We start from the raw sequence: 14,543 nt of genomic DNA, 5'->3' as shown, positions 1-14,543 counted from the left end.
TTGCCATCAAGTTCCAAGTTGAAATTTGTATCTCATTTATTCTTTTATCTAAATTCTAACTTCTTCCTTGGTAGAAACATAGACATAATTTTGCTTGGGCACCAGAAAAATTAGCCTGCTAATCATTAATTAATTTTATTTTTTTTATTTAAATTTATTTATTTATTAAGGATTTCTGCCTCGTCCCCGCAACCGCTTCCCATTTCCCTCCCCCTCCCCCGATCAAGTCCCCCTCCCTCAGGGTTCCCTGACCTGTGTGAAGCCCAAGGACTGCCCACCTCTATCCAGGTCTCGTAAGGTGAGCATCCAAACTGCCTAGGCTCCCACAAAACCAGTACGTGCAGTAGGATCAAAAACCCACTGCAGTTGTTCTTGAATTCTCAGTATTCCTCATTGTCCGCTATGTTCAGCTAGTCCGGATTTATCCCATGCTTTTTCAGACCTAGGCCAGCTGGCCTTGGTGAGATCCCAATAGAACATCCCCATTGTCTTAGTGTGTGGGTGCACCCCTCGTGGTCCTGAGTTCATGGGATGTACTCACTCATATTTGGTTTCTAGCCATAAATAAAGGACATTGAGTTTATAATTCATGTTCCTAGAGAAGCTAAATAAGAAGGTGAATCCAAAGACAAACACATAGGCATCCTCATGAATATTAACCTTCATCAGGCGATGAAAGGAGACAGAGACAGAGACCCACATGGGAGCACCGGACAGAAATCTCAAGGTCCAAATCAGGAGCAGAAGGAGACGGAGCACGAGCAAGGAACTCATTAATTAATTTTAATATGTTTATAGAAAAATCTAAAATTTTCCATTATTTATGAAAAAACTAATAAGGGCCAACTAGAATTCCAAGGGAATTTATTTGTTTTTAAGTTAATTAGTTTTATTCATTGTGTGTGTGTGTGTGTGTGTGTGTGTGCACGTGCATGCGCACATCCCCATGCATAGAAGTCAGAGAAGAGCTGTGGGAATCTGGTCGTTCCTTTCTTCGTGGGCTTTGGGTGTTGAGCCCATCAAGTGTGTAGTACACGGTCGTTCCTTTCCCTGTGGACTCTGGGTATTGAGCCCATCAGGTGTGTAGTACACGGTCGTTCCTTTCCCTGTGGACTCTGGGTATTGAGCCCATCAGGTGTGTAGTACACGGTCGTTCCTTTCCCTGTGGACTCTGGGTATTGAGCTCATTAGGTGTGTACAGAAAGTGTTTTTACACTGAGCCAACTTGCTGGCCTTGACATGATCTTTAAAATTGATAATTAATATCTAGAATATAGAAAGAAATAAAAAGTTAACAACAAAAGAGCAAATAATCCAAACAATAAATAGGTCATGGGACCAAGCAGATACTTTCCCAATTAAGTGTAAATGACCAAAAACATTCTGTCTGGAAAATTATCTGTCTGGAAAATAAATTTAGAGTTACAGTAATTTTCTTTTCAGTCATCCCAGTCAGTATGGCTATCATAAAGAAAGCAAACTGACAGACAGATTAAACTCTATAATGTTTAACTAATAATAAATTAATTAATAAAAAATAATTAAACTCTATAAACTGCAGTAATGCAGCAGGGGAAAACCCTTTTATTCACTATTGGCGGGAATGTAAATTGCTAGCCACCATAGAAATTAGTATGGAAGTTTCTCCAACACTAGAAAGAGAACTATCATTTGACTTGACATGCCACCCCTGGGCATGTACCCCCAAAGAATCAGTCAGTTTGCCACGGAGACACCCTCAGAACCATGTTTACCACTGCACTGTCCACCCAAGCAAAGTTACAGAATCAGTCTATGGGCCAAAGAGGCTGAACAGATAAAGGAAATGGAATTTCTCTCAGCCATAAAGAAGAATGAGATCGTGTTGTTTTCAGGAAAATGGAATTGCAGATCCATGCAGCACAGCATGTTAAGGTAAGGAAGCTGATCCCACAAAGGCATGAACCATGTTTTCTGTTTGCCCAGATTCTAGGGGGTGGAAAGGACTTGTCAGGAACATGGAAAGGAAGTAGAAAGCAGACAGGGCTAAGAAAGTAGCCAAGAAGTAAACATGATCAAACTATATCACATGGATATTTCATAATAAAATTCTTTACTTTGTACAATTAATATGTGCTATAAAACAAAAACTTAATAGAGCAGCCCATGCCCTGCTGGGAAGCAAATAGGAAACTTCTGGATCTTGACAGCATCTCCCGTTATTTGTGTTTCGCCCCTAAGGACTAAAGTACTATTGTGATGCAGGCAGTTTTCCAACAGGTCTATTGCTAGTCATCTGCTGGTCAGATCTGAGATCTGTGGAAGTTTCGCCCCCCCACCCCGACTGTAAGGAGATCTTGGCCAAGGAGTGCTGCCACTTTTGTACTCTGAGTTACTCTTCATCATCAACCTGACCAACCATGGAAACACCTCTGTGTGCCCATGAGGTGTTTACAGGAAGGTTTAACTAAGGGACAATGACCCACCCGGAATGTGGCCAGCACCGTCAAGGCTGGTGTCCCAGATTTAAATAAAAAAATGGGAGAGAGCAAATTGAGGACCAGCATTCATTTCTCTCTGCTTCTTTACTGCAGACACCATGTGACCAGCTGCCTTATTCTGCTGTCACACCTCTCGGTCGCAAAGGGCAGCCTTAACCTTTCCTTCCATATGTTGCTTTGTTCAGTAATTTTGTCACAGTGTTGGGAGGAGTGACTCATACCAGCTCTCTAGAGGCAGAAGCATTGGATATGCTAGATCTGAACTTGAAGACCTGCCTATACCTTGTAGTCATGCAGGAACCTCAAAAGAATTCACTCGGGATGATGAGAACCGAGATGGGTATCCAGTGGCTTGCCTGGTCTTTCCTAGAAAGCCACTGGAATAAGCCTGGGTTATTGTTGCTCCTGTTGCTCCTCCACTTGCCACCAGCTGAAGTTACATATGTATTCTCTTTGCTTGTCAAATGTGTTTATCTCTTTCCTGGCCAGAGTGTGCTCTGTATTGCCTGTACAGTAGAGGTGCTTCAGGAGGTCAGTGTCTCACCATGTGAACAGACCACTCTAACTACAGGGAATAGAATGGTCCAGCACAGTGGGTTTATGATGAAAGGAAGGAGCAAAACAGTCTTAGGCTTATTTGGAGATCAGGAGCCATCAGGGACAGGGCAATGCCACTCACATTCTTCTGTAGCCTTAGAACTTGCTAAGGAGCTGTGATGGCAGAGGATGTGCCCTCACCAGCAGCCCTGGCATGAATGACTTATAGGACAGTACTGGAGATTCTGGTTCTTCAGTTTTCTAAGTAATATATTTAGTGAGAAAGGGTGAGGGCCAAAAGGTGCTGTGGCAGTCCCTTTCTGAGATGCTGGTCATACAAAGGGAAAGAACTGTGTTCCTCGTGATGCCCACCTGCTCCAGGCTCAGAAACACTGTCTGGATAGTGAGGATTCGTAGATGCTGGTGCTTTAAGGAGACGAACTGATAATCTAATATTTATATGCAGCTCTGACTACTCAGTTGGGAAATCATGAATTATATTAACCAAGAGATTCCAGCAAGCTTTTAAAACCCACTAGGACTTTCTACATAGAACAGGACCAAAGGCCAGATCTGATGACCTGTTTTAGGTCCCCTCCATCTCAGAGATGATTCTATCTACTTATTCTCATGTGAGTTCACTGGACTTTTATTGCATAAGCCCACAAGTCCATGATCCTAGGAACTGCCAAAGGGATAAATGGGCGGAGGCTCTGGAAACTTGTTGGGATCTCCCCATGACTCATCTTGACACTGGTACCTGTCTTCTGACTCCTCCAGCTCTGCCTTCCAGCCTACAAAGTGGGTGGAGCCCAGCCCACCCTCCGTTCCGCATGGCACATGGATGCAGGATCTCTCACCAATGATGTTGGTGTTACTTGAAGATGTCAAAACCATTAGTGAGAACCTCACCCCACAGAGCAGGAAGTGAGCCAATCAGAGCTCACAGCTGGCATGAGACACCCGGATTGGCTAACGGCAGAGCAGGATCACTTTAACCACAGGAAGAGGGAAATTAATCTGGTCTGTGCTCTCATTGTAACAAATACCCACCCATTCACTTCATTTATTTCGTTAATGTTTCCCAGGTCCTAAGACAAGATATGGCGATCAGCCATATTTACCAACTCCTGAGAATCTCAAACTAGTAAAAAATAACTCCATGGGCAGGTAAACTGTGGGAGCATACATTTTGTGTGTGGAACAGACTCTTACAATCACCTCTGAGAACAGGCAGAAGTACCACAGAATTGTAGGACAAGATGTCAGTTCTCATCATCTGTGTCCTGAAACGTGTCTGTCCTGTTGTGGCCATGTTCTGAAACTTGGGGCCTTCTAAGTCATTGTCAATGCTGGGAATAGTACTACCCCAGGCTACGCTGATGGAAGCCATGCTGTACCCTCCTAAACGAAGTTTTGCAAATGGAGGTCTTCATGGCAAAGCCTTTGGAGATTCCCACCCAATTGGCAAGGACCTGTGAAAATGATACTGGAAACCCCAGGGCTGTTCCCAGGGAACACGCGTGCTTCAGGCCCTCCTGGCTTTTGCTTTGTCAGTCATGACTATGACTGAGTTTTCTGGGAACAAGAGCACCTTGGATGAGTCTTGGTTAATATTTCTACAATTTCTACAGGGAAATTAAACTAAACACTCTTCACAGTTTATTGATAATGGCTCCTCCATTTTGTTCTTAGAACACAGAAACCAGTTTCCCCAAGCTGACCCTGGCTGCCTTTACATTTCCCCCGAGTAAGCAGGAAGAAGTCACTAAGGTTACTGATTCTTGCTTACTTAACTGTAAGAAGCAACTACATTCCAAGAATTTAGGAGATGGTTTCTTTCTTTTTTTTATAGAGAAAATAATCTTTATTTTAATATAATTATATCATTAGATTTATATGATGGTGTATTTATAGTATGGTATATGTTTGTGTCATTTAATTTTATTTATTTATTTATTTACTAAAGATTTCTGCCTCCTCCCCGCCACCGCCTCCCATTTTCCTCCCCCTCCTCCAATCAACTCCCTCTCCCTCATCAGCCCGAAGAGCAGTCAGGGATCCCTGTCCTGTGGGAAGTCCAATGACCTCCCTCCTAGGAGATGGTTTCTTAAGAAATGTTATTAAAAACCTGTGGGAACATATAAGAAAAAGATAAAGGGAATGAAAGGTCAGATATCTTTCTGGTGTCAGGGCATGAATGGTTAGACATTTTTCAGTTAAAATCCCAGTTCCTTGAAAGTAAAAGTATATGTAGAAACTTCTAGGAAGAACAGAAACTTGGATCCAACAGTAAAGAATTAGGTATCAATCATTGCCATTCTGAGAATGTATTAAAAAAGAACAGGACCATATAGTTAAACTGTTGCTCACATAAAATCAATATGTAGACCACTTAGAAATTACTAAGACCTGCACTGGAAACTATTATTCTAGGTATGGTACCATACCCTCTACTGACTGCAAAAAAATATAAAAGCATCATACTGCTAACGACTGACTATAGGGCTTGAATATCTTTCCTTTGTGTAACTACATGTCTGCTGCAGCCTGGGCACAACACAAACAGAATGTGTCTGGTTAGATATAATCATTTGGCTTGCAATATAAAATTCAGCCTTAGATATGAGGTAAATGTCAATTTATGCCTAGGTAAAGGTTAATTCATGCTTACATGTGGGGTAAAGGTTAATTAATGACAATAAGGGAGGGGGAAGAGGAAAAGAATCTAAAAATGGGCAAATGGGTAAATGTGAAGATTCTTAGATGCGGATTAGAGAGAAGTGGATTGAAACCGTTAGTGCTTGATTGCTTTAGAACCTGCATTTATAAAGACGTCTGGAGCTAGTCAGAGCCACTCGCTTGAATGACAGCTGGTGGTCAGTGTCTGCATTCTCGCCAACTCCACACCTCCGTCCTACATTTTGGACCCCTGTTGGAGCTGGACTCTGGCACTACATACAATGGAGAGGGCTGCACAACTGAAACAGGTGGCCGCCAATCAGAGGCAGCATGCCGAGGAGAAAAAATAGACTGGGGTATTTCATGCCCGGTCTTAAATTGTGGCTCTCTTAGTTTTAGTTAAGTGATTTTTTTCACAGCTGTCTATTCATGTCCTCTTCTATTTGAGCCATTATTGCAAAGACCAAATGACAAGTTATTTCCGTGAAGAGTTTGACACCTCACCCCACTCCACCCCAAGATACCATTTCTTTCCTCTTTCCATAAAACATCAGGCATAGGAAACAACTGAGGACTATACAGTCCAGTATCCCCCTTTACTTTTCCTTCCCCCTGACAGACAGTGGGTTTCATGGGGATGATACATAGTATGGCAAGCCTACATGGAGACAGGAAAAGCTGAGAAGAGCCTGGACACTTTCCTCTTGTTTCCTCCACATTGTTCAGGAGAAGACTTTGTATAACCCGAGTGGGGTGTGGCAGGACCAGTGACCTAGAGGCACTTTGATTTTCTTTAGGAAAGAGTTCATGGATTCTGGATAATAGATCCTTGGGAACTGGGGATCTATCTGGAGCCAATTTGGAACCACCTTCCACCTGAGAGGTCACAGTGACCTTGGGAAGCCTTGACAGGTTGATCTGAGGAAGTGGCATTTGAAATCAATTCCGGGCACAGACTTGATTGCCTCCCCATAGCAGATATCACCCACTTCTCTCAGGGCTCAGTGAGAAGGTCTTGGGTTATGGGTCTAGATACTGATGGTGCTCTATTGTCCACTGATAATGGTGACTACGGTGAGACATCTGGACCTCTGGCTCTTATTTTCCTCTATAGCCTACCACACAGAGTTATGGCAAAGACTGTCTTTCTTTCTACATCTACTACACTGAGAAAGGGAAATGTGGTTGGAGTTCAAAGATAATTCAATCATGAAAGATACTATCTGGTAGTGATAAAGATCATGCCTGCGACAGCAGACCAGCTGCACTTGAATTCTGTCTTGCCCACTTACTCGTTTTGGATGCTTCGTAACCCCCTTTTATCAACTTCAGGCTCTATGGCATGCATCTGTCTCATGAACTTTTTGGCACATAGTAGTAATCAACCAAATGATAGATGTTATCATTATCATCATTCATGTTCATGTGGCTGGAATTCCTTCAAGCCTAGGTTCCTGGAATCTATTCCTGGAAGAGAGACCCAGGAAAATAAGTTGAAGGAAGCCCATGGGAATGGAAGAAGCTGAGATGAGCCAATACAGACCTAAACCCTAAATTTTGAGATCTTACAGCACCCATCCAGTTCCCAAACTAACCTAGAACAACCTATGGTTCATGGAATAAATAAGTTCTTGGCGACCTTCCTATCATTCTGAATTAGAGCCTACCATGGCAAAGTCTTTCCCCAAGTAACATAGACCAGGATAAACCACCACCAAAGTCCCCAGAAGAAATGTAAATGTCAGGTTGGAAGGACATAGATTAGCTTTTGGCCCCATGTATAAAATATTGAGGGTCTCTATTGAACGACCCTACCATATGGTGAGATTGCACAGGAATGAAGCATGGCTTCTAGGGAAAGAAAGACACTTGTTTCATGAAGAAGGTGGCCGTTTATCTCATATTTAGGAAAATTCAGTGTCAAGTAGAGACATGCTCTGCCTCTGACTGAACAGCCAGACATACTGGGGTGGAATCTCACCAATGCGACATCAGCCCTTGTCCTCGTGCCTCGGGTGCTTCATTTAAATGGCATCAAATTGCTTCATTGCCACCCTATAAAAAGTCTCACCAGATGCCAGTTCCCAGAGCCTTGACTTCTAGTGTTGCTACTGCCAGAAAGAAAGGTAAGTCTTGTTCCCTGAGAGAGGGACTTGGCAAGAAATAGAATCAAGGTGGAGTTGCAGTGGAGTGCTGTGGGATAAAGAATGAGCCAGGACTAGACACTGAGGACACCTATGAAGAAGCGGGATGCCATTAATGGTGGGAAGCTAACTCAGGCTGGAGAGGGGAGCGCCAGTTCTACATGGGCAGAGATTTCAGAGAACTGGGTTCCTCTGCGGTTGTTTGTGCCTTCTCTTCTCAGTTCCCGTTACTAATGAAATGAACCTATATGCAAGTGCTCCAATGCAGGTGCTAGACACTAAATATTGAGTCTGAGTTTTGCTCTGCCAGGTTCAGTTTAAGAGTCAGATTAGCCCAGGCACAAATACCTATTCCCTCCTTGAGGACTTCCTGGATCAGAAGGGATAAGGAGGGATGCTACTATGAACAGAAGTAGTGACTGAGGGTAAACAGGATGAAGAGTTATGCAAGACTAATCCACAACGCAGACACGGAAGAAAAGAGAGGAAACGTGGAGAGTTTGAAAGAAATGGGATTGCTGTTTTAAGCCCTCTAGTTCCTAGTGTACAGCAGCCTCGGGGGTGAATGGTGATTAGTTTGAAATCACACAGTCAGTTAAAGGTGAAAGAAGTGAGCCTAGAATCCTTGATGCTGCACCAAACTTACTGATGGACGGACAGGCTCTGGGTGCTAACACCTCAAAGAGACCTTTTTCAGATCATCCTCCCGGGAGGATGCCCTGAGCAATTTTCTGGAAATCTTTCTACTCTTGCGGTTTTGATGAATCTTTTCTTTTCAGAATTTTCAAAACTGCAGCAGGATGTGTGACCAGCAGAAGCAGCCGCAGTTCCTTCCATCTTGTGTGAAGGGTTCGGGACTTGGAGCCGGGCAAAGTGGCAGCGGTGCCTTTGGGAAAGGCCAGGTTTCAGGATCCGTTTCAGGCCAGGCTTCAGGCTCTGGTTCAGGTCTGGCTTCAGGCCAGGCTTCAGGCCAAGTTTTAGGCCAGGTCCAAACTGTTTATGCTCCGGGACCTGCTTTTTGTCAGCCTCAAACCATCGTGAGATACTCAGCTCCGGTTCCCACTCAAACTTACGTGAAATATCAAGTTCCATGCCAGACGAGAACCTACGTGAAGTGCCCAGCTCCCTGCCAGACATACGTGAAATGCCCACCTCCCTGCCAGACATACGTGAAGTGCCCAGCCCCATGCCAGACAACCTATGTGAAGTGCCCAGCCCCATGCCAAACGACCTGTGTCAAATGCCCAGCTCCCTGCCAGACTCAGACGTATTATGTCCAGTATCCAGCGCCTAGCCAGACCTACTACGCTCAGGCTTCTTCTGGTGGCTCAGGTTCTCAGGGTGGTGCCCCTGACCCATGCTCTGCTCCCTGTTCCATGAGCTACTGCTGTTTGGCTCCCAGGACCTTTGGGGTGAGTCCTCTGAGACGCTGGGTCCAGCGGCCCCAAGGATGGAACACCGGATCTTCCAGCTGCTGTGAGGATTCTGGGTGCTGTAGCTCTGGAGGCTGTGGAGGCTGTAGCTCTGGAGGCTGTGGAGGCTGCGGCTCTGGAGGCTGCGGAGGTTGCGGCTGTGGCTCTGGATGCTGCTGTTTGGGAATTATTCCCATGAGGTCCCGAGGTCCTGCATGCTGTGACAGTGGGGATGATTGCTGCTGTTAAGTACAAAGGGACAGCTCTGCTTCCAAAATTCACCTCCTGCTATGTTTTCTGAACCCACCCATCCTCAGCCTCCATCAGCTCCCTTGGCCCTCCTTACTTGACCCCTTTATCAAGGCATCCTGCCAGAGTTAGCATAACCCCCAAACTCTGGCATGAATAAAGCTCCGAATGCAAGCACTTTGGCTCCTGTTGACTTCTTTGCTCGGTGTTCATGTTTCCCAGTGCAGACCCTCGTGTTCCTCCTCTGGCCCTTGGTTTTCAGCTACTCGATGAAAGCTCCTAAAGGACAGCCCAAGTAGATCAAGCTGGCGAACTCCCGGTCCGGGATACACACACATTCTAGAACGCTGTGAATAGTTTCAATATAGTTAAGGAGGGGGTCTGTAGACTCTGAGTTTGAAGTCTGCTTCTTTCTTTTTCTGACTAATCTGCAGGCGTTGGGTCACATGTCCTCAAGGGGGCATGAATTTGGTTATTGTTGTTATGCAATCTTTGAGTTTCTCTTCCGGATGCTGGAGAGCTGTTAGAATCAGATCTCAGGAGCATCATAAGATGGTACTGCTACCGTGAAAGTGGTTTGATACTGGCCGGCTTTGTGTAGTAAGATTTTTTTCATTTATTAGTCATTTCTTCTTTAGGATATGGGATATAGGCCTGAGGCAAGGACTCTGCTGAACACAGACAGTGTTCAGGTCAGCCCTGACAGCAAGAAAGATCTCCAAGGTTGAGGGGTAAAGGGGACAATCTTGCATTTGCTGTTGGGAGTACAAGCTGGCACAGCCCCTTTTGATATCAGTATGGCAATTTCTCAGAAAATTAGGAAACAACCTTCCTTAAGACGCAGCAATACCACTTCTGGGTATATATCCAAAGGATGCTCACAAGGTCATGTGCTCAACTATGTTCATAGAAGCATTGTTTGTCATAGCCAGAATCTGGAAACAATCTAAATGCCTCTTGACTGAAGAATGAATAAGGAAAATGTGGTATATTTACACAATGCAGTACTACACAGCAAAAAAAAAAATGACATCTTGAAATTTGCAGACAAATGGATGGAGCTAGAAAACATCATATTGAGTGAAGTAACCCAGACTCAGAAAGACAATTATCATATGTACTCACTAATAAGTGGTTTTTAAACATAAGCAAAGAAGACCAGCCTACAAATCACAATCCCAGAGAACCCAGACAACAATGAGGACCCTAAGAGGGACATACATAGATCTAATCTAATCTACATGGGAAGTAGAAAAAAAGAAGATCTCCTTAGTAAATTGGGAGCATGGGGACCTTTACCTTGGGGGAGGGTTGAAGGGGAGGGGAGAGACAGGGAAGGGAGCAGAGAAAAATGTAGAACTCAATAAAATCAACAAAAAAGAGAAAGATCTCCAAGAGGAAGGAGAACTTTGTGTGACAGGCATCCTAGCTCTGAGGCCAGGTTCCCATTATCCTTAGCACTCAGTTGTGGATGATTGGGAAAGACTTTTATGTCCAGCGACTCTAAAATGCATGCGTGAAAAATACACAAGTGATGGTGGCTCCCAGAGATAGCTCAGTTGGTAAAATGTGTCTTACGCAAGAGGAGTCGTATCCCCAGACTCCACATAAAAACAGTGTGGTGTGCAGGCATGAATGCTGCATGGTAATCCAGTAATGGGCAGGTCAGCCAGCTTAGTCTACCCAGGGAGTCCCAGGTCAGGAGGTGAGAGACCCTTTCTAGAAACAGCAACAACAAACCAACGAGCCCAAGAAACAGACAAACAATAGCAAGAACCAAGGTTGATGGCACCCCAAGGGACATATGAGACTGAATTCTGGCTTCCAAAGCTCTCCACAAGAAAACTTGTTCACCTGCGCGCACACACTGACAAGCACATACAAGAGTAACTTCTATTCATAAGAACCACACAGACCTGGCATAAAGGAGACAATATATTTGGTGAATGCATAAATAAATGGCAGAGAGAGAGAGAGAGAGAGAGAGAGAGAGATAATGGTATATAATTAGGAAGTTTTTAGGTATCTTCAGTGTCCTGTTGTTTTTAAAAGCTTAATGACCTGAAGCTCCTTAAACCATATGGCATCTCTCCATACAGCCCCTTTAAGCTTGTGTCCCAGTCATAGGCTGCCCTCCTCAGAGTCAGGAATAGACTGGCCCACGACCTTGTGTTCTTCGTGCACCGTCAAGTGGTACCTGCAACCCAGGAAGACAGAATGCTGCTTACTCTACAATGTGACACTTTTCTGTATTGGTGGAATAACAGCTATGTAGCTAGCACCAGCAATACTTTTAATAGTTTCCTTTTTCTTAATATTTTTTAATTTAAATGTATGTATGTGTGCCTGGGTGAGTTTAAGCACATGTATGTGTAGTGCCCAGAGAAGCCAAAAGGGAATTGGGTCTCCTGGAACTGGAAGTACAAGTAGCTGTGAGCTGCCATGTGGGTACACGAAATTGAATCCAGGTCCTCTGCAAGAGCAGTAAATACTCTAAAATATTGAGTCATCTTTCAAATAACTCTTTTCCTTCTCTTATACTAGGTAATGATATTTTTTTTTCTATATGACTTGCTGCATTAAAAAGTATCTCTGGAACTGGAATTACAGACAGTTGTGAACTGCTATTATATAGGTGCTGAGAACCAAATCTTGGTCCTCTACAAGAACAACAAGTGCTTTTAACCACTGAGCTATGTCTCTGCCACTCTCTTTTCTGGTGTTTGGCTTTGTACACACTTACATTACTATCTATCAGTCTGTCCACTTATGTATCCATCCATCATACATTACAGGCTAGAATCTACAGATGAGAATATTTCTGAATTTGACTCACCTCACTTAATATCATACTTTCCAGATCCATCCATTTTCCCTTCAAATTCTGTGGGTGTAGTGTCTGAATATATCAAATGCTAAATGTTACTTAGGACAGTGCATCTAATTGTATCTTGTTACTTCTAATATTGCATTGTGCACCCAGTTGAGTTATCTAACTAGGTCTTAGCTATTGGCCTTTTTGTCAAAACAAGTTTTCCATATGCAGCCCTGGCATGCTTGGACCATGTATATAGGCCAGGTTCGCCTTGAACATAAGGTGACCGGCATTCCTCAAGTCCCTGTTTCTTGAGTCCTGACATCAAATGGGGCAGGACCATATATGGGTTCCTATATCCCACTTTAAGGTCTCTTCCTCCTCCTTCGTTAAAACCTCTAAGATGTTCTCAAATTTTACATTGAAATATAACATACATTCAGAAAATTGCATGAATTACATGTGTTATCCTCAATCTATGAAAGTTTTTTTTTTTCACTTTGAAAGTAAAGTCCCTGACCCCCATGAAGACACAGATAAAACAGAACATCAATACTTTCTACAGCCAACATCTTCAGGAAAGCCCTGCTATGTATTAGATGGACACCTAGAAAAGAAATGCGGAGTGTTCAGCCTTCCAAGGCACCTGAAGTTCCTCCCAGTGGACCCAACACTGGATGTCAGAGATCCCTGTTTTATGCAGACTTCAGAAAACCAAACATCCAGAAGCCAGAGCTTGGCTGCTCTCAGGAACATGGCCATTCTGTAAATACTATAGGCAGCACACATGCCATATTCCTAAGGATTTGTCAATAAATAGATATTGAAATCTATTTTGATGCAGGTAATATTTTGGAGTTTTCAAGATAGAACATGAACAATTCAATATCCTAAAAAAGGGATGGGATTATCGATCTAGGATGATCACTATGAAGGAGGGCACCAAGTGCTGTGTAATTGATCCTGGTTGGGAGGACAGAATGAGATGTCTCAGAGAAAGTGTAGCTTTTCCAGGTGGGACAGGACTATTAGCTGGGAGGGAAGCTCCTCCCTGCAGAGGTGGGGCATACATGGGGTCCTGTGCTAGGGGCCTCAATACATTCAAGGGTTTGACTGACAGAAGAGGGGGTATGTGGTCAGCAGGGGAGGCCATATAGCACCGGTAAGAGTGGCTGGAGTCACCAGAGGAATCTAAGCTCTGAGGATGCAAGGACACAGGTGACAACATTTGATGCTTTAACTTTATTTCTCTATACTGAAAAAACTCATATTTTAGTACAAATAAACATATCATAAAGCAATTGCACAATAACATTTGTTTATCTTATTTTGTATTAATCCCAAATGTAACTATTGTTGTGTCTAGTTGGCACAACTTTAAAGTGACAGGTTGGGGTAAGGGCCAATATTAGGTGACACTACATTCTGGTATGAGGACCTCTTTAGTACATGGCCATAACACTTCTGTTTCTAAAACGGATGGAATAGAAGTATGGCCTTCGAAGTATTTGGTTTGCAGGAATCTTTAGGTTAATCAAAATGCTAGCCTGCATTTTATAACTTAAACCATCATATGCCACTTCTTATGTAAAATGACCCCGATTTCCTGACTCCTATTCCTGCCACGACATATCCTGGGAACTTAACAAAGAGAATTCCCCAAACCCAGACCTTAGCACCAAATCCCTGTGAGGGGAAAGTGTCTCCTTGGACAGGCCATGCTGCTGTGTGTGGAACCTAGCATGAGTTACTTCACCACAGATTTCTGGAGTAGGAAAGTCATCTGAGCAGACTGCCAACTCCCCTGCCTGGAGCAGGATAGTTTTTATACCCCCACCCCAGGATGATGGTTCCATAAAACCCCTAACATGTACAGCTAATGTAGATAGATTCAACGTTCCCCAATCCAGTAAAAACATAAATATGTATTTCTGAGTCTTACACACATACAAATCTATGCTCAATATTTAATGAATCCGTAAGAAAAATCTCTCATATCTGCTTATTCTTATCACCTAGGGGGAAAAAGTAGAAAATAATGACCATCAACACACAGTTGAAGGTCTTCTATATGCCAGTCATTATGCTGGTCACTATGTATGTGGTATACTCTTTCAGAGCACTGGGACAGTTGGTCTGAATGACTAGGAGTCTGAAGTGAGCAGTAGATGGCTCTATGGTAAGAGCTAGATCTGAGAGAGACCCTGTGACTCTAGGCAGGTAA

At 43.6% G+C, this 14,543-nt stretch overlaps 1 protein-coding gene across 2 annotated transcripts; it reads left to right on the top strand.

The window, feature by feature from the left end:
• The first annotated feature begins 8,643 nt into the window (after window positions 1-8,643).
• On the top strand, window positions 8,644-9,504 carry LOC121437749 (skin-specific protein 32-like). Of its 2 annotated transcripts, XM_041637824.1 has the most exons (3): window positions 8,644-8,757; window positions 8,830-9,332; window positions 9,366-9,504. In XM_041637824.1, the coding sequence occupies exons 1-3, from the start codon at window positions 8,644-8,646 to the stop codon at window positions 9,502-9,504; spliced, it is 756 nt and encodes a 251-aa protein (XP_041493758.1). The 2 variants fall into 2 exon arrangements, with proteins under 2 accessions (XP_041493758.1, XP_041493756.1); XM_041637822.1 differs by having other exon boundaries at window positions 8,830-9,504.
• Window positions 9,505-14,543: the final 5,039 nt, after the last annotated feature.

Source organism: Microtus oregoni, unplaced genomic scaffold (assembly GCF_018167655.1).
Source record: "Microtus oregoni isolate MIOR12 unplaced genomic scaffold, Mior012 000054F_ref0000373, whole genome shotgun sequence".
In the NCBI taxonomy this organism is placed as follows: domain Eukaryota; kingdom Metazoa; phylum Chordata; class Mammalia; order Rodentia; family Cricetidae; genus Microtus; species Microtus oregoni.
This window is presented reverse-complemented; position numbering and strand designations above follow the sequence as displayed.